The 19,625-nt window shown below is 46.3% G+C and overlaps 1 protein-coding gene across 1 annotated transcript in view; it reads right to left on the bottom strand.

Annotated features, from left to right (window-relative positions):
- SLCO2A1 (solute carrier organic anion transporter family member 2A1) overlaps positions 1 to 18,823 on the bottom strand; it is an 82,376-nt gene extending 63,553 nt beyond the window's left edge. Inside the window, exon 1 of the mRNA XM_049629797.1 lies at positions 18,713 to 18,823. Within this exon, the coding sequence (XP_049485754.1) occupies positions 18,713 to 18,808 (96 nt within the window). The 5' untranslated portion in view covers positions 18,809 to 18,823. The remainder of the gene's footprint in view (positions 1 to 18,712) is intronic.
- Between the last annotated feature and the right edge of the window lie 802 nt (positions 18,824 to 19,625).

Genomic DNA, 19,625 nt, shown 5'->3' with positions numbered 1-19,625 from the left:
TTACCTACAGGATTTAATTTTAAGCTATAAATATCATTAATTCGAACACCCCTGACCTCAGCCCCTGAGAACATTTGCCATTTCCAAACTACCTGGGGGAATAAAAAGAGATTGAAACGTCACTCAGCCTGGTACAGCAAGTCTGTGGGCCCAAGGCACCTCCGGAGATTCTCTGAATTCCAACGTGTGGCTGGTCATGCTCCTCCAGGCTGAGCACACTGCCCTCTGCACCCTCCCCATCCTCCTTTCTCCGTGGCCCAGAGGCAGGTGTCAGGGCCTGAGCTGCACAGCCCTTGGCTTTGCCTCAGGCTACATGTAGCAAGAAGGTCCCCCAAGTTCCTCCCATCAGTTGTGGCTCCACTTGAGAGACCCCCGTTTCCTGGGAATCATTTCAGTTTACTGGGATCACTTCCCATACGTCACTTTAGTGACTATCTTGGAGACAAGGATATCACAGACAGTCCAGTGACCTCTGATGTGAATCAGTGCTCCGATCTGTGCCTTGCCTCAGAATAGAGGTTCTGGAATCTCAGGGTGTATGAGAATTAGATAGAGGGCTTGTTGAAACAGCTGGCTGGGCCTCACCTCCAGTTTTAGATTCAGAAGCTCTGGGATAGGGCCCAGGAGTCTGCATTTATCACAAGCTCCCAGGTAATGTTGATGCTGCTAGTACAGGGACCACACTTAGGGAACCACCGCCTGAGACTCACGTAGGTCCTCTTGAGCTTTAACCTAAATCTTTCCTTCCAGATATCTCTTTCCTGGAGACAAGGTCCAACCTCTGTATGCAAATCCATTACCAAAAAAAAAGGGGGGGTGTAAAATCAAGAAATCTCATGATTTCTCAGCATTCCCCTTGTGCATCTGCCCATCTGACATGAGGTGTCCTCACATGGTGTGGCTCTGGCTGTACTGTTGGTAGAGGCCGGCACACCAGCCCTGACTGTGTACTTTTGTCCACCTCCCCATTCCTTTGACTCCCCCATGCCACCTCACTAGAGTTGTCGGAGGCAAGTGCAAGGGAATGTGTTTTCATCATCCACACCTGGTGTGTTTTGGCTGGGATTGCTACCTGTAGGTTTCAAGACTCATGAATGAAATCATCAATAAGCATCTTTAGATGGGAAAAGATTAGCTAAGCAAATACTTGACGCCTACCAGCTGCAGCCCTAGGAGCAGCAGACATGAGCTCACCCACCTTTCCAACACGGCTATCTACTCATGTCTGCAGCCCAGGGGCCTGTGACCTCAACAGAACAAATACTGATAAGCAACATAAGAAAGGAGTATCAAGGCACTGGTGACATGCTGGGATCTGATCAGCGTAGAGGAGGGAAGAAGACTCCAGTTATGGGAAGTGGATGGAAATGGATGGAATGCCTCATTCTAGGCCTCCTTGCAGCAACTCACCCCAAAGTATGCCTTCCTCCCCTCAGTGACCTCGGCAAAGCCCCTCTGGCCCCTGCGGCACTCCTTTTGGGGTTGTCTATTGCCCGGGAGTTCTCACATTTCTTGGAGCCCTCTGCCTGCTGTTGCCACATTCTGTCATGTACATGTCCTGAATGTCACTGCCCTTTGCCCCTGTGACAATGTTTTTGATGTGTCAGTCTGGCTAGGCTTCAGTCCCCAGTTATTCAATCAACCATTAAGGTAGGTATTGCTGTGGAGGAAATTTGCAGATGTCATTACAATATATAGTGAGATGACTTTAAGTAAGGAAGATTATCCTAGATAATCTGGGTGGACCTGATTCAATTAATCAGAGGGTCTTAAAAGCAGGTGTGAGAGAACAAAGCTAGAGAGAGGGAGGGAGGGAAGGAAAGAGGAAGAGAGAGAATGAAAAAGATAGATGCCCCCTGAACAGGAGCTTTCGCCCAATGCCTGTGATCATCTTTTCCTGAATGCCTGCCCTATGAATTTTCGAGTTGCTTATCCAGCCCCCACAGTTGTATAAGCAAATTCCTTGAAATACAAATACATATACATACATATATGTGTATCTTCTATTGGCTCTGGTTTGATTGAACCCTGAAATAGACAAAACAATGACCTCCCCAGTGTCTGAGCACCCTAATACTCAGAACCTGTGAACACATGTTGCCTTACATGGCAAAAAGGACTTAAGTAGATGTGATTAATTGTTTTAGAAAAGGAGATTATTCTGGATTATCTGGGTGGGCCCAGTGTAATCACAGGATCCTTAGGAGGGAGAGGCAGGAGGGTCAGAGTCAGAAACAAAGGTGAGAGGGAGAGAGATTTCAAGATGTTAACTTGCTGACTCTGAGGAGGAAGGAGCCATAAACCAAAGGATTAGGCAGTCTCTAGAAGCCAGGAAAGGCAAGGAAACAGATTCTCCACAAAAGCCTCCAGAAGGACCACGGGCCTACCAACATTTTGATTTTAGGTCTTCTGTTCTCCACAACTCTAAGACAGTAAATTGGTGCTGTTTTAAAGCCACTACATTTTATGGTGATTTGTTCCAACAGGAGTAAAAATCTAATACAAACCCTGTTCCATCCAGGACGCTTCCCTTTTTCCCCAGTACCAGTGCCTTCATTCAGGCTACCTCTTTTCCCTCAGCAGGACCACATCTCCTTTTCAGTGTCTGCTATAGCGTGTTCTCTTCCTTTCCATAGGAAGTCTCAATCATCTTGTCTGCTGAGCCCTCCTCCTGAGACCAGCACTGCCTCCCTCTTTCTTTTAGAGAAGGACCCTTATTCAACCACAGGGTTCTAGGAGAAGCCGTCAGTCAGAGGACCTTGCCCTGCCTCAAGGAGGGTACCTGACCTAGCTAAGCCAGAGTCCTTCCCCAGGATTATTTCAAGTTGGAACTAAAATGAAAGGCCACAGGAATGCTGGTTGCTGACCATCACTTAGCCATGAAGACAGACATTTACAGTGGACGATAACGGCAATGACGTTCAGAGAAAAGTACAGAGGGCAGAGGGAGCCCAGCTGGCACTCTAGTCCACCTGCCCAAATCCTTTGCATATTTTTCTATTGTAGTTCTTGCCTCTTTCTTGTCAGGAGATCCTATACAATCTAGATATTGGTCTCTAGTCAGTTTTAGACATTGTAAGCATCTCACAATCTGTCATTCTTTTTGCCTTAACAAACTCTTCTTTGTTATTAAAGTAGATAAATCTTCTCTTTAGTTGATATATCTCCTGATTTATCTGCTTTTGTCCTTCGATTTTCAACATTTTCTTTTAAAGAGCATGTAACTGGATTCTCTCTCTGTCTCTCTCTCCTTCCCACCCTCCCTCCCTCTGTCTGTCTCTGCTCCTGTCTCAATCTAGTCTGAGATTCTCTAGCTCTGAAATGGTGAGAGTGGCCCATTTTCATGTGTTGTAATTTCTGACAAATCTAGATGTATATCTACCTCATTTTATCATTTTCTGTTAATGACTATGCATACATTTTAACATACATAACTGACAACAAAGTTAATTAATTAAAAATTAAGTTAATTAATTTTTCCACTCTCCTCCCAAACAAGCCAAGGACTTATGATTTTAACTCCAATTTTCCCTTCTAATGTTTCTTCCCTCCATAAATCATTATTATTTTTTGCCTACCACCAATTAATAATTACTACCACTTTTTGCATCCTATCCTTTTTTGTGTTTCATTTCTTGCTTTATGTATTTCACCCTTCTTTATTTTAGTGAGGGCTTGTGATTAGTAAATTACCTGCTTTTGTTTGAAAAATCTCTAACTTGTCTCCCTGAATTATTTAGTTATAAAATTTGAATTTGGTGGCAATTTTCTCTTAGCATTTTGAAAATTGTTCCATTATTTTCTAGTATCTATTATTTATTTTGGGAAGACTGGTGTTGGTCTAATTGCTGATTCTCATAAGTAGTCTGTAACTTCACCATAGAACTCTTAAAATTATTATTTTTACTGTTCTGCAGTTTCAGTATAATAAGCAGAGGTGTGCTCTTTTCTTTATTAAATTTTTTTTAAGTTTATTTATTTTGAGAGAGAGAGAGAGAGAAAGAAAGAAATACCAAGCAGGCTCTGTGCTGTCAGCACAGAGGTGGATGAGGTGCTCGAACCTACAAACAGTGAGATAACAACCTGAGCTGAAATCAAGAGGGGGTCACCCAAGGACAGAGCCACCCAGGCTCCCGGAGGCATGCTATAATTGTAAATTCCTGTCAGAACTTATGGTGCTTTCTTTATATCATGGTGCCATACGTGTTCTCAATTCTGGAAATTCTCTGTCATTTCTTCAATAGTGTCTGTCACCTATTCATTCTACTCTCTTCTTTGTTGTTCATTTCAGACCTTCATTGCACTTTGTCCTTACTGTTTCCATATCTCTTACCCTGTCCTTCATAGTCTCCGTTTCTTTATTCCTCTGTGCCATATTTAGGGTGACTTCTTCAATCTTATCTTCCACTTGCTAATATCATTAAGCGCAGGTGTGATTAAATTAAGGGTTTCAAATTGGGAAATTATCTAACCTGCTATTTAACCATTCACTGAATTTTTACTTTCTATATTTTTTTATTTCTAGAATTCCCACGTTTCTCAAAACTGCCCATTCATTTTTCAGAGTATTTGTTCTTTCTTGGTATTTTCTATTTCTTCCTACACCTCTTTAAGCATTTTAATATAGTTTTTATAGTCTCTTTCAAAATGTTCCATTATCTCAAAATCTTGAGGTGCTAATCTCCCCCATTGATATATTTGCTGCCTGTTGTTATGGTGGGTCATTTCCTTGTGTAACTTTTTGTTGTAAGCTCCTCTTCCAAAGGCAGTCTTCCCTTGGGGATTCCGGTTGGTCTACATTATAGAAGCATCCTTCTGGAGTGGTTTCACTTTTGCGTCTACCAGATGGCAAAGAGTTATCACCAGCCCCCTAACAATTCTTATGCTAATTTATTTGCTTAGAGATTCCCATATCATGTGGATAGCATAAATTCTGTTTTCCATTCCATGTGGCACAGACTTGGGGTTTTGATTTCTTAGAGGCATTATTTTACCCAGAGGTCCTGTTAGAGATCAGCCTCTTTGCTGTCCCTAGGGTGGTGGGCAGAGTTTAATAAGTTCCCTTCTCACCAAGGGGCCAGCTTTAGGCATAAGTCTGAGGACCAGCTCCCCATGTCATCGTTGCTATCTGTGTGATTACTAATACCCAGTCTCCATTAGGGCTTTCTTCAGGGTTTCTTTACTGATCCAGTCATACCACACACACTTTCCCCCTCGATCCCTGCTGCAGGGTCAGCTGGTACACACATTGTTTTGGTATTCAACTCATTCTTCATTTCTTGCACCTGAAAATTTCACTTTCTTGCAAGCTTGGCTATGCATTTAAATATTTGGTGGTGTTCTATTTTATGCAGTGTCTCGGTATTCATAGTATGAAGTCCCCTGTTATGTGAACCCATCATGCTGATGGAAGCCATAATTCACTATAGTTCTTTATGATCCATCTTATCCTAACTAGCCAGAGCCTTTAAAAGAGAGTTACCTTGTATGATTTGCAGCTGTGTTCCCCATGGAGAGATTATATATCAGAAGTATGAAGGTGACTTTTTAGAATCTAGAGTTCCTGGCCTCCTATGTATTAAGCAGAATCCAGTTCTGTCTCTACCACCTTCTCCCTCATAAAAGCCAGTTCGGTACCCTCCTATTTGACACATTTTGTAACTACATCTATCTGTGCATCTGCCCACTGTTTATATCTCTCATGAGAGCATAGCCCACTCTTTTTCGTTCATTGTTGTATCTCCAATGGTTGATGGTAAGTGAGCAGTAATGACATGTTGCGTGAATGAATGAACAAATGAATGCATCTCAGGCAGCCATCCTGACACCATTCTTGCCCTCAAAGTTCCGAAACTCCTGCTGAATACACCAGCAGAGTGCTATCTTACAAACAGTGGATAGTGAATCAAGGCTTACCAAATGACTGGGTGAAAATCCACCCAGGGATGTCCCCACACCTTCCCAGGTATAAAAGTCCAGGCTCAGGACCAGACCCCAGGCAGCACTTAGCAATTCCTGTCCCAGCCTCTATCCTCACTGCCTCCTCCTCAGGCCCTCTCTTCCTTCATGGCATGGAGCCCATCAGATATACTCACTTCCCTAAGATGTTTGGCCATCTTTAGGGTTAGATTCCCAAGCTCTGAGCCAGCCTCTCGGAGTGGGCACTAGAAGAAAGAGAGGGAAGCAGACAAACACCTCTCAATCTTCCCAAAAAAGAAAATGTTCCATAGGTTGACCTCTCTCTTAGAATTAAAGTATTGTTATCTGACTTTATCTCCAACCCTGAGGAGCCATAGCACTCAAATGCGGTAACAGATTAATAATGCAGGGGGGACAGTGATGGAAACTGCAGGAATGGTCTTTCTAGAGAAGCCCCTGCCCCTGCCTGCCATCCTGGCTTCATCTTCGGTTCCTCCTCAGGTACGTGGAGACCAGAGGTATAAGATATAATGGATATAAGTCCATTATATGGATATGCAGTCCATCTTATATTGCATTTCATATATCACAGCAGAATGTCTCGCTGCAAAGGGGATTGTGGGGGTCACCACAGACTAGAGTTTTTTAGTTGGCAGTTTTTTCTAATTACAAGTCCAGGACCTGTTTACTGCAGAAAAATGGAAAATACAGAAAGTCACAAGGAAGGAAAATAAAACCATTTGTAGGCTTCCCACACAGAGAACTATCTGTTTGGCTATAGACCCTCTTCAAGTCTTCTTGTGACTTTTAAAAATGTGGATCATCTCTACATCTGGTTGCCTATCCTGCAGCCTCTGCTTAACATTATAGAATGAACCCTTCTCCCAAGTTTAAACTATTCTCAATAGAACTTTAAAAATAATTTGTATATATGCTACAGATGGATGTCCCCTGATGTATTTGACTCTCCAGTTGCTAGATATACAAGTCACTTCGTCATTATAAGCTTCTGAGCATTTGAGTCACATGATAAAATGTTGTTCAACTGACTGGGTTTCCATTTATTCTTCCAGGAAGTGTTTCTAAGCCACTTGATGGCCACCCCCGCCCCAAGCCGAGTCCCTGGTCTAAGTGCTTGTGTGCTGTACAGCTGGAGTATCTGTCTAGCCTTATCAACATGGGTGAGGGGACATGCAACAAGGAAAGCTGAGGGGGATGCCTGGGTGGCTCAGTCGGCTAAGCATCCAACTCTTGATTTCAGCTCGGGTCATGATCCCAGGGTGGTGGGATCAATCCTTGTGTCAGGCTCTATGCTGAGCATGAAGCCTGCTTAGATTTTCTCCCTCTGCCTTTCTCGCCCAGTCTCATTTTCTCTCTTAAAAAGAAAATAGAAAAATAAATTAAAATAATTTATTTAAAATAAAGGTTCAGGTTTTATTTGTTTTTATTTATTTATTTTGACAGACATAGAGAGAACAAGTAGGGGAAGGGCAGAGAGAGAGAGAGGGAGACAGAATCCTAAGCAGCCTCCATGTGCTGTCAGCACAGAGCCTGATGTCGGGCTCAAACTCACAAACCGTGAGATCATGACCTGATCCAAAACCAAGAGTTGGGCGCTTAACTGACTGAGCCATTCAGGTGCCCCTATAAAAAAGGTTTAAGAGAGGAAAGCTGAGGCACAAAGAATTACAGGGCTACCAGTGCCAAATTTGGCTTGGGAAAATAAAATACTACAGACATTAGCAGCCCTGCTTGTGTCTGTTGGTATGGAGGACTGAAGTAGCACAGTCTGGCTCAGCTGCTTGGGGTTTGTGGTGTGAAGCAGGCAGCAGTCATAGAGAAGAGAATCATAAGACAGAGTTCCCAGATACCAGCTTTGTCACTGTGTAACGTGCCAATTCCCAGGAGCTTCCTGCCAGTATCCTCCCCTATAAAATGTGGGTAATATGCACCTTGGAGCATGGGAGGGAGGCTTTAGTCAAGACAGCATTTCTGAAAGGACCTAACCTTGTCCACTTATTATTTCACTAAATTTGGCACATAATGGGTTCCCCCAAATACATGCATTTGCATTCACAACTAAATATCCCAATGCCCCCATATATTGCCCATATGTATGTGCCCTAATAAAATGTATCCATCTATGTTATGATAGCTCAGAAAATCGTATCATAAGTTTTGCTAATAAAAATGTGTTGCTGAGGGTGGGAATTCTGAATTTGTGATTTTAGGGCATCCAGAATAGGTTTGTCCCCACTCCTTGCTAAGTTTACATATTTATATGTTAAATTTATAGGTTGACTCAGTGGGACTGTGCTTTCCTGGGATGCTGACTATGAAGAAGAAGGAGTCTCAGGCGAGTCTAGAAGGACAGCCTCCTGATGGCAGGGGCAATGTGAAATGAAATGGACAATCACAAGGCTATGTAGACTCACTTTCCAAGTCAGTGACAAGGTCCAGGGGTGGAGATGGTCCAAAAGACAAGGCTGGTTCTACAATAATTTGACTCTGCCACTTGGGATGGGAGGGATGTATGGGGTGCATCCTTGGAGTATACTCCACAGGTATGTTCCTGTTAGCATTAGGCTAGGTCCCTCTCTGAGGGTCTATGCTGGGCCCTCTGGTGATAAAGTTAGAAGGTAAGTCCCCAGTGTGCCCCTCGTCTACCTCCTCCTAAGAGATGTCCTCCAGTTGGAGGCCAGAGAGTAGACGCAATGATTTATCCAGGGCTCTTCCAGGTTTGGCATGGACACTCCATGAAAGCCCCAAAGTCAGGGGGAAGTGAGAGCTGGGGAGTGAAAACAGAGGAAGTTAGGGGTGAGGAGAAGGAGTGTGAGAGACAGGTTGGGGCAGGCCTTGGAGCTCATGAGGGCACAACAAACTTGCAGGGCCTGATGGGTGGAGGTCCCCATCATGGGAAGATCTCTGCTGGTTCCAGAAAACTCAAGGCCCACCAGCCTCCACACAGCCCGAGGGTTCCTCATGAGTGCTGACTAAGCTGACCAAGCAGTGACTAGAACCAGCAAGAAGACCTTTGTGATCTGGGACAACAAGAATCAGGGGTCATACATGTCCCCTTAATAACGTCCAACTTCAGAGCCTGGTTCACCTTTCAGAGGAAGGTAGCCCAGACCATCTGGCTTTCCATTTCAACCCTGCCTAGCAGCTTTCCAGTTAGAGGGACTTATGGGAGAGGGGAGACTGCTTTCCACTGGAAACATCGAGAGAGTAGCCAAGAAGAAGGGGTTCTGCTAGCTTCCCTCTGGGGATGTACATGGAAGGATAGGGGCAGATTTTGGCTCAACACAGGAGAGACTTAAAGACTGTGGAGCTTCCAGTCCTGGGCCTGCCTTGAGAGGGGGTGAGTTCCCCATTACTAGAGCTATGCAAACAGAGGTAAGGACATCTTCAAAAGGATTCCTGCTTCTTTGAGCAGATGAGCTTTCTTGTCACTTTCAATTCTGAAATCCAAATATTCTATAAGCCAGGAAGTACTATCTTTCTACATGTCAGTTTTATCATGAATTATATGGATTCTACAACATGAGAAGTAAAAAATGCTGTAGAAATCATGATAAGCAAGGAAGATAGCAGGACCTCGGTGTACAGACAAGGAGTCATGGGGCTTGCTGCTCCATGAGTCTGCCTCCAGTGTCCTGGTTCCTGCTTCTCCTTTCTTTGGAAGACTACAATCCCTTCCTACCATAGATCCTTGAGGTTTATTTCCATCACGGACACCATCCCTGACCCTCCCTCGGCATCTCCACTGCCCCACAGAGGGTGGAAGTCCATTTGTGTACAATGTCACAGCAAGGGAGGCTGTAGGGGACCAACTTGTCCCAATTTGCCCAGAACTTTTCCAGTTTTAAAACCGAAAGCTCTGTGTTCCAGAAACTGCCTTCGTCCTGGGCAAAAAGAGGCAGTTGGTCACATTGAGAGGCAGGGAATTTACAGGCTATCATTTATGGGAAGCTTGGGAACCTCTTAGGGAGCCAAATGCCAAAACAGTAATACCTGGTACAGAGCCTCACACGGTGAATGCTCAGTAAAGGCTTCTGAGTGAGTGAGTCCCAGGCTCCTGCACCAACACTCAGCTCCCGCCAACTCCCTCAAAAGCACTGAGGATCAAAGGTAAAGCAGGAAGTTATCAAAAAGGGCCTGAGGCAAAAGGCAGGAATGATGTAAAACGGAATGAGAAAGTGGTCAATTTAATCCCATCCTGCAAACTCCTTGGCAGTCCAATAAGCAGGGCAAGAGTGGCTCTGGAAGCCTGCTGTCCTCCCAGCCCCTTCCTTCTGCCACCATCCCTTTCCCCCAAGGTCCACAGGGACCTCAGTGCATTCTCTAGCTGGCTCCTCTCCTGGGGTGTCCCACAGGGCTCAGCTCAGGAGCTGTCTGATATCCACACCCCATGTCTGTCCCACTTAAACTTTCTAGGTACCTTTCCCTCTGTGCCTCACAAGCTGGCTGAGTGAACTAACCGGATAAACTAGTTCTGACTTGAGGTCTACCTGTGTTGTGTTTCCCAAACTTGGTATGCCCTACCTGCTAGTCACATCTGGGAGACATGAGCCACATACAGCATAGCTTCTGAGAGTATCAATGTTACTCCAAGATTTGGGGGGAAATAGAACATATTCTTTGGAAACACATACCTATACTGTGGAGGAAAATATAAAATTCACTTGATTTTAAGATTAAAACATAAAATATCACAGAAATGTAATGCTCACATCACAGTTCATCCCCTTCATCCTCTTGTCTACTCGTACGTGGAAACCTGATCACTCTGTCCTAGAATTCAGGGCATCTTGGTGAGGCAGTTTGAAAAACACTAGCTTACTACAGCCCTCTCTGATAACATCTGAGTCTTAACTGAGGTCCTCTGTGCTCTAGGCCAGCATCTCGCAAGGATGTTAGATGGGGCATTCTTCAGAACATAAGTAGATATTACCAGTGTTTGAGTAAACAAAAGAAAACTTGTTACCAGGACTCCCAGATTCCTACAGAACTCAGGAACTAAATTTGAGGAACTAGCACACTAAATTTCTAACAAAGGGTTAGTCTGCCCATTTTTAGGGAGGCAGGGGGGCAGCCTGTGGGGAGCCAGCACCGATCCTGACGAGACTGAATGTCCCAAAGCTCATCTGGGATTTACCGTCCCAGGCTGGTGCTGCTCTCCGCCCCCACCCCACCCCACCAGCCACGCCAAGAGCCTCCAGCATCTCCTCTGAGCCTCCTGAGTATCCCGCTCAACAGGGCAAAGAGGCTGGGAGGACAGGCTCTGGAAGAAGGCTGCTCACTGGAGTATCCACCTGTCCTTCAACAGCCAGAGGACACTCCCTGCCTTGGTTTCATTCCCCACCCTGGTCAAATGTAATCCATCCCAAACAGGAGGACACACCCAGAGAATCAGGGTCCTCTAAACTGAGAGAGCTGGGGATTGACCAAAGATAACCACCTAGCCTGCACCTTCCACTTCTGCCAGGCTTCATAGCAGGTCTCCCAGCAAAGCTCAGACCCAACTGGCCCTGCTCCCAGTCTCATCTCCATCAGCAACTTAACAGATGAGAATCTGAGAACTTACAAGAACCTCAGAGATCATTGAGCTCAGGCCCAAATGTTTACGAATGAGAGAATCCAGAACCGAGAGGCATTCTGTGGCCATGGGAAGAAGAGAACTAGGGAGTGCAATGACCCTGGGAGGGAATTCCTGCTTGCCATTTACTGGATAGGTGTTCTTAAATGAGCCTCCATTTTCTTAAGTATGAAAGAGAGATGCTGAGCACCCCCCACCCCTTGCGAGGCCATGGTTGAGAGTAGAAAAAGTTTAGGAAACTTCTTTTCTTGATTAACAAATCAAGTTCAAGGGAAAACACAACTATTTAGATAAGCCCAGAAGAAAAGCTGGAGCACAGAAATACACAAGGTCCCATCCAGTTACTAAAAGCAAGCTTCAAATTTGTCTTTAAATCTTCCCAAAAGGCAAAGTAGAAGGGAAACTGAATGGGTTATGAAGTATGGTAACCATAAGATAAACACATACCACTGCAGACTGAAAATCAATCTTCTACCTGATCCTGATATCAAGACTTGCTGTATAGATACAGTGATCAAGACAGTGTGGTATTGGCAGAGAGATATACACATACATCTATGAAACAGAACAGAAAACCCAGAACAGATCCACACAAGCATGGCCAATTGGTTTTTGACAAAGGAGTAAAGGCAATTCAATAGAGTAAGGACAGTCTTCTCAACAAATGGTTCAGTAGCAATTGGATACCTATAGGCAAAACAAAAACAAAAACAAAAAACAAACAAATAAAATAACCTTGACCTAAACTTCTTACGTATACAAAAATTAACTTACAATGGATCATAGATTTAAAGCAAGGTTATAAAACTTTTAGAAGAAGACATAAGAGAAAACTTTCAGGAACTAGGTTTGGTGAAGAGTTCTTAGACTTACACCAAAAGTAGGATCCAGAAAATTAAAACTTGATAAATTAGATTTCATCAGAATCTAAACAATGTTTTCTGTGACAGACCCTATTAAGAAGATAAAAGATAAGCTACATACTGGGAGAAAATACTTGCAAACCACATGCCCAACAAAGGACTTGTATTTCATATATATAAAGAACTCTCAAAACAATAGTAAAAATTCCAATTAGAAAAAGGACAAACTATAGGAACAGACATTCCAATAAAGAGCACGTACACATGGCAAATAAGCACATGAAAGATGTTCACCATCACTAGCCATTAGGGAAATGTAAATGAAGACCATGCTGAGATGTAACTACACACCTATTTGAATAGCTAAAATAAAAAATAATGACAACACTTGGGGCGCCTGGGTGGCTCAGTCGGTTAAGCACCTGACTTCGGCTCAGGTCATGATCTCGTGGTTCATGAGTTCAAGCCCCGTGTCGGGCTCTGTGCTGACAGCTCAGAGCCTGAAGCCTCCTTCAGATTCTGTGTGTGTGTGTGTCTCTCTCTCTGCCCCTACCCCACTCGCGCTCTGTTTCTCTCTCTCTCTCTCTCAAAAATAAAAACATTAAGAAATTTTTTTAAAAAGTAATGACAACACCAAATGCTGGCAAACATGTAGAGAAACTGGATTTCTCCTACATTGTTGGTGTACATATAAAACTGTATGGCCACTTTGGAAAAGAGTTTGGCAGTTTCTTAAAAAAAAATCAATATGCAACTACCATACTACCCAGCAAACGCACTCCTGGGTATTTACTCCAGAGAAATGAAAGTTTATGTCTGACCCAAAAACCTATACCTGATTGTTCATATCAGCTTTACTTATAATAGCCCCGAACTGGAAACAACCCAAATGTCCCTCAATAGGTGAATGGTTAGACAAATCACCGTACATCCATACCGTGGAATAAAGCTCAGCAATAAAAAGAAACAAACTATTAATACAAGCAACATCCTGGACGGATCTCAAGGGTATTAAGCTGAATGAAAAAAGTCAATCTCAAAAGGTGACATATTGCATGATTCCATTTATACAACATTCTCAAAATGACAAATTACAGTGATAGAGAACAGATTAGTGGTTGTGACGGTAGTCAGTTGGAAGGGGGTGGGCATGACAACAAAGGAGCAGCACAACAGAGATTTTTGTGGTGACAGAAATAGTTCTTGTGTCTTGAGGCAGTGGGGTGGTGGTTCCATGAATCTATACATGTGACAAAATTGCATGGAACTATACACACACATTATAGCAATGTCAGTTCCCTGCTTTTGGTATTATAGTGCAATATGTAAGACAGAACCTTTGGAAGAAACTGGGTGAAGAGTATACAGGACATCTCGGCACTGGTTTCCTACGAATATGGGATTGTTTCAAAATAAAAAGTTTTTTAAGAACTCAAAATAAATCAAGCATTGTCTGGTACTAAGAACTCAGCTTTCTCCCATGGTCCCTCAAAAGGAGCCCCCAAGGACCACAGTGACAACCCATCTGTGCTAGTCCTGTGGGGTACAGACAAGTGTAAGTTCACACAGCTATTTCTTCATGTCCTTTATCAACAGAAACTGACAGTGCAATGCCCAAGTACACAGCAATGATCTTATGATGTAAAATGGGGGCCAGACTCGCCCAGCCCCAGGCAAGGTCCTCCGATGGGTCCATTGCCTGGGACCATCCCGAGCTTCTCAGCTCCACCACGCCCAGCTCTCTGGCTTTGGCACACAACTGGAGCTCTCCACAGGCCAGTGCCTCCACAGGCAGAAAGTGGGGTGAAGCAAGGGCTGGGAGTGGCTGAACCCATGAGACAGCATAAGACCAAGCAGGGATGTGAAGAGGGAGAACAAGGAGGGATGAGGTCTACCCTGGGGACCATGCACATTCCTCTGCATTCCATAAACAGGGCAAAAAAAGGTGAGGGAAAGCCATGGTCCCAACCCAACACCCCAACATCACATCCGGGTCTTCGAGAATGGAAAAAAAGTCACTGTCACAGACAAAAGAGAGTGATGAGAAAGAGATGAGCTATCCATAGTGTGAGACATAAATCACCTTCCCTTTGTTCTGTGGCAGTGTAGGTCACAGTTCATCACCAGGAGAAGGGCTCTGAGCATTATCACAGGAGGAAAAGGCTCTCAGTGACCTGTGACCCCACCCAACCAGTTCCCGTTGGTCTCCCCTCCCCCGACCCCCACACAAAAGCAGGGTGGGCATGCCAGGCCCTCTCAGGGGATAGATGAATGCTGTCCTCATTCACATCAGAGAAACACCCACCAGCCTGGGGGAGGAATGGGCACCTCTTAATCCATGAGGTCTGTTAAGTAATTCTTTAGCTCCAGGGATTCTCTTGAAAGTGTTTTCCCCACTTGTGAGCATCAGTTTGGTGGATATAGCACTTTCCTCTGGAAACCAAGAGGTTAAGCCCAAGATGCCTCCCCACAGTTGGGGGTCAAAGGCCTTAGGAAGTTACAGACACAAGCCAAAACAAAGCACTTCTTCCTCATTTTTGGGCTTCCCTCCCAGATCGAAGGTCCCCAGGCCACTCAGGCCAAGCTGTGACATCTGCCTACCCTTTTCTTCACCACTGTACTTCCCCTGCCCTCCATTCCCACTGGACTCTCCCTCACTGATGAGATATGCACTATTTCCCTAAACTGGGACCTGGGGTGTGGGAGTTCGTGAAATTTGGGCAGCAATTACCAATCATCTACTCCTTTTATAAGATAACCTCGGTTTGCCCCCCAAAATTTCATTTTAAGAAGAAACAGATCTCTTTGAGGCTGCCAGGATGAGTTAGCCACAAAGGCTGTCTCCTACCTCCCCACCCACACCCCCATAATCGCTGAATGAACCTGTTTTTAATTAAGAGTTCTGGATGTTGAACTGCTCTCTCTGACAATGACTAGTGAGCAGGTCTTCTGTTTCTTAAGAATCTTGTAAGCCAGAGGCAATTGAGAATGTCTCCAGATTAAACACAATTATATTTACTACTACAGGAGGGCATACAAAAACCTCACCCCATAAGTGAGAGTTGCCAAGCTTTTTAGGGGAGAGTTATGAAGAATGAAAAGGTATAATGAGCCTGTTAGTGACTGGGGATATCCATCCTGCAGCCACCACAGTGACCCCTGCTCACAGCTGGGATGTGAGCGTCACCGGGAACTGAAAACAGTACTGACTCTGGGAACAACTATACATACAGTATCCCTAAGTGCTAAGCCAGAATTGAGCAGCACTGTGTGATGGTGAGGGCAGGGTGCATGGTGGTTAGAGTCTCTGACCCTGCAATCTCACATATCTGGTTCCTCTACATTCCACCCCTTTTTGGCTATGTGTCTACACCTCACTAAGCCCAGTTTTCCTCATCATTCATGGGGACAGTAATAATACTCACTAGATAGAATTGTACTGAGGATTACATATGGGTGAAATATATCCAAAGTTCTTGGTACATCCAGATGGCTTCATTAGTGTTAGCTACTATTACCTTTATTTTGGACATGACTGCTAACTATAGTTTCTCTTAAGTATGCCTCATGTGAGGCATAATTGGTGAAACAACAGATCCTAAATGATATTTAAACAAGCAGTCCTGTTTGTAGAGGCAAGAACTGACATTTTATTGATGTCAGTCCTGGAGAGTCTTGCATGGTTTACAAAACCCTTTTCCTACACCTCATCCCACATAATCCTTAAGGAGCCCCATGAGGTAGGGATCATTCATAGTACCTGCTTTTTGTTTTTGTCTTTGTTTTTTGTTTTGTTTTGTTTTTTTACGTAAAGGTTCTGCAGTCCAGGAAAGGTAAGAAATGCTCCCCTTTGTCACCTATTTAGTAAGAGGTTAGATTTAGAGGTGAATCTAAGTCCCCTGGCCTCATTCCCTTCCCTTAAACCATACGGTATGTGGGGTTTTGCAGGAATGTCATAAAGCCAATTGGTTACTCTGTTCCAGCAATGAGGAACCCAGAAAAATGATGGGTCCTTGGGCTGGGCATCCCCTGTTATCCCCCATGTCACACATGTCACAAAACATGTGCCATCCATACCCCAGTGAGAGAGTGCAGGGCAGCCACTCAACCAACCTCTCATTGGGAGGAAGGAATCTCCCAACAAATAGCAACCCCCCAAACAACCATTACCACCTCCCTGGAAGAAAAGGCTTAAGTGAGTTTAATGGAATTACAAGCCCCAGATTTGCCTTGAGATATCCAAATTGTACCTGGTTTCAGGTTGATTAAGTGAAGCTAAGTGTAAGTCTCTCCAAACTCTGGTCTCAGTGTTACTATGGATCAATGGAGGTAATAATTAAGAGAATTTGATTTTTAGAGTTAAGAAAAACTCTTAAGGGGCGCCTGGGTGGCGCAGTCGGTTAAGCGTCCGACTTCAGCCAGGTCACGATCTCGCGGTCCGTGAGTTCGAGCCCCGCGTCAGGCTCTGGGCTGACGGCTCAGAGTCTGGAGCCTGTTTCCGATTCTGTGTCTCACTCTCTCTCTGCCCCTCCCCCGTTCATGCTCTGTCTCTCTCTGTCCCAAAAATAAATAAAAAACGTTGAAAAAAAAATTAAAAAAAAAAAAAAGAAAAACTCTTAATTGGTATGAGCCTTCAGGAGGCCAACTGGCCTGGGTCTAGGCCTCAGTCACTTGTGGCTAAATCATCAACATGTGATAAATTATCTCATTTTTATGGATCTTCAAAGAAACTGCTGCCATAAACTCATTTTAGGGATTCAGGGTGGGTCTAAATGAATCAACCTCACTGGGGGGTTACCCTTGCTGTCAGGAAACTGTTCTGGGACAATCTATCTCTCTTGCCCTTGTTGGTGAAAATAGGGAGAGTTTGCCCCTACCCTGGCTCTATCTTGGGCCTCTTTCTTTTCAGACCACCCAACTGTTGCTCCCACCCTTTCCTCCCAGTTCCTAATTTATAAACACCAAATTTGTTACAATTCTCTACTGAAACTTCTCCAAGACTCTTCTGAATGGTGGGACCAAAGCCACACACAGTGTTTTGGCCATCCAGGTCTAGCCAAAGGTGAGGCAATTTGAGGATTATCTGAAACCATCTCAAAATGTCTATGTCTTATTTACATCCAACCATGGAATCAACTCAGCCTTTATTTATTGTGGTGCGGGGATAGAGCAGAAGCAGAAGTGGGGATCCCAGCTCCTCTACTAACAATATGAGTAAATACATTCGTGGGATTCACTGTGACCTCCAGATCCCTTTCTGTTCAACACTCACATTATCACTTCACAGAGACACTCCTCCCAGACCATCCCTTTAATTGCACCACTGGAAGCTTTACCTAGCCCCATCTGACTGTATGATTGTTGGAAACAACTTCTCTGCACCATACCTAATCCCGCCCCCCTCTTCCCCCACTGTCTCCAAGGAGCCCTCATGTGGACTCTACAGTCCTCACCATAGCAGCTCTGTCCTCTCAGGACGTGTACTTCTAGGTCACTTCTGCTCAGGTAGAACCAGTTTAAAAAAAAAAAAAAAAAAAAAAGCCTGTTTCAGGCTTCAACTGTTCCAGGCCTCCCTGGCCTGGTGAGGAAGCGGTAAACATTCCCGACCCCCTGGGGAAGAAAGTGTCCTCACCATAGAGCCACTCCCCATAACTTGCTAGGGGAGAGGCACCTGCTTAGATGTTACTGAACATACCGCGAGGGCCTGCTGCTTTCCTGGGGCCCTTTCCAGACCAGGAAGCACGCAGAGTTGGTTGCCAGCCCGGGGGAATTCTGAACCCTGCGCGCGGCAGAGCGGTGGGGTAGCGGAGCCCCTGTACCGCTGCTCGTCGGGCAGAAAAACATCTCTTCTGCCACCCACCCCAGGATGAGTTAGGCTCTGCCCTCCATCTCAGAGGAACCACAGCCTGTCACCCGGCACCTCCAAGCTCACCCCTTCACGAAGAAACTGCCCTCAGGAGACCTAAAAAGTGTCCCGCGAGATGTTCTTTTTTCAAAGAGGAAGACACTATCCGACCAGAGTTGAACCAATAGGTACTGTCATTGTCCTGTTTCTTAACCCCGACGAGGGCGTGAGTGTGCGCACACACACACACACACACACACCCGTGCACACACGTGCGCACAGACACACGCGCGCACACACTCCCAGAAAGAGATCGCCAGTCCAGGCGCCCCCAGCCCGCCGCCAGGCCCGCAGGGATGCTTCGCAGAGCGCGGCACTAAGGGCTGACGGGGAGCCCCGGCGCCCCCTCCCCCGCCCCGGGCTCCCGCAGCACCCCTGCCCGGGCCCGCCAAAGGTGCGCCCGGAGGTCGAGGGTTCTCCGCTCACCTTAATGTTGCTGAAGACAGAGCGGGGACAGCGTCCGGCTTGGCGCGAAGAAGCGTCGCTGTCCTGGCGCGCGCCAGGCTCGGGCCAGAGCCCCATGGTGGCGGCCCCCGCGGGGCGGGACGGCGGCAGGCCCCGGGCGGGCGGCGGGGCGAGCAGGGGCCGGGCGCCTCGGGCCGGGGCGGCCGCGCGGGTGGCTGTTGAGAGCGGCGGCGACGGCCGCAGGAGGCTCGCAGCGCGGAGACTGCGCGAGCGAGTGCGCGCCCAGAAGTTTTATAAGTGGCCGCCGCCGTCGCCGATGATGAAACGCGCTCTCCCTCCTCCCTCTTTTCCTCGGCTGTTGAAGGCTCTGCGAGCCCCCGCCCCCGCCGCGGCCGCCCCTCAGACAGGTGTGACGCGGCGGCTGGCCGCGCGTGACTTCGCTCCCGGCCCGGGGTCGCCTCTGCTCCCGCAGCTTGGCTAGGACCCGCGAGGCTTGACCGCCCCGGAGAAGGTCCCGCCTGCTGGGGAGCCGGGAGCGGCGGCCCCGGGGAGGGGAGGTAGTGGCTGGAGGGGCAGGGGACGATAGGAGGGTGGGGGCGCCTGCGGGACTGGCGGGACGGGGGGTGCAGCGGGGACCGACAGGCGGGCGACTGGAAGGGACCGGAGAAGAGGTTGGCAGGACTCCGGGGGCAGGAGGAGAACCGAGGGGGTGCTGGAGGGGCCAACGGGAGCCAGGGAACTGGAAGGGAGCGGGGTTTCAAGAGGAGAGGGGTGCAGCGGCGCCCCTCCCGACGCACTCGGGGAGATTTACGGAGCGGGTCTCTGCTTGTTTGCACTTGCCGAAAACCTGGGCTCTCAGTTCCGGTGATGGCTCTGAGACTCGCTGAGGCTGTTTGTGTCGAGGACTGATTTATATTTAAACTGCTCTTTGCGC

The sequence above is a fragment of the Panthera uncia genome, chromosome C2 (assembly GCF_023721935.1).
Source record: "Panthera uncia isolate 11264 chromosome C2, Puncia_PCG_1.0, whole genome shotgun sequence".
Taxonomy (NCBI): Eukaryota; Metazoa; Chordata; class Mammalia; order Carnivora; family Felidae; genus Panthera; species Panthera uncia.
Note: the sequence above shows the minus strand (reverse complement) of the source record. Positions and strands in the feature narration are given on the sequence as shown.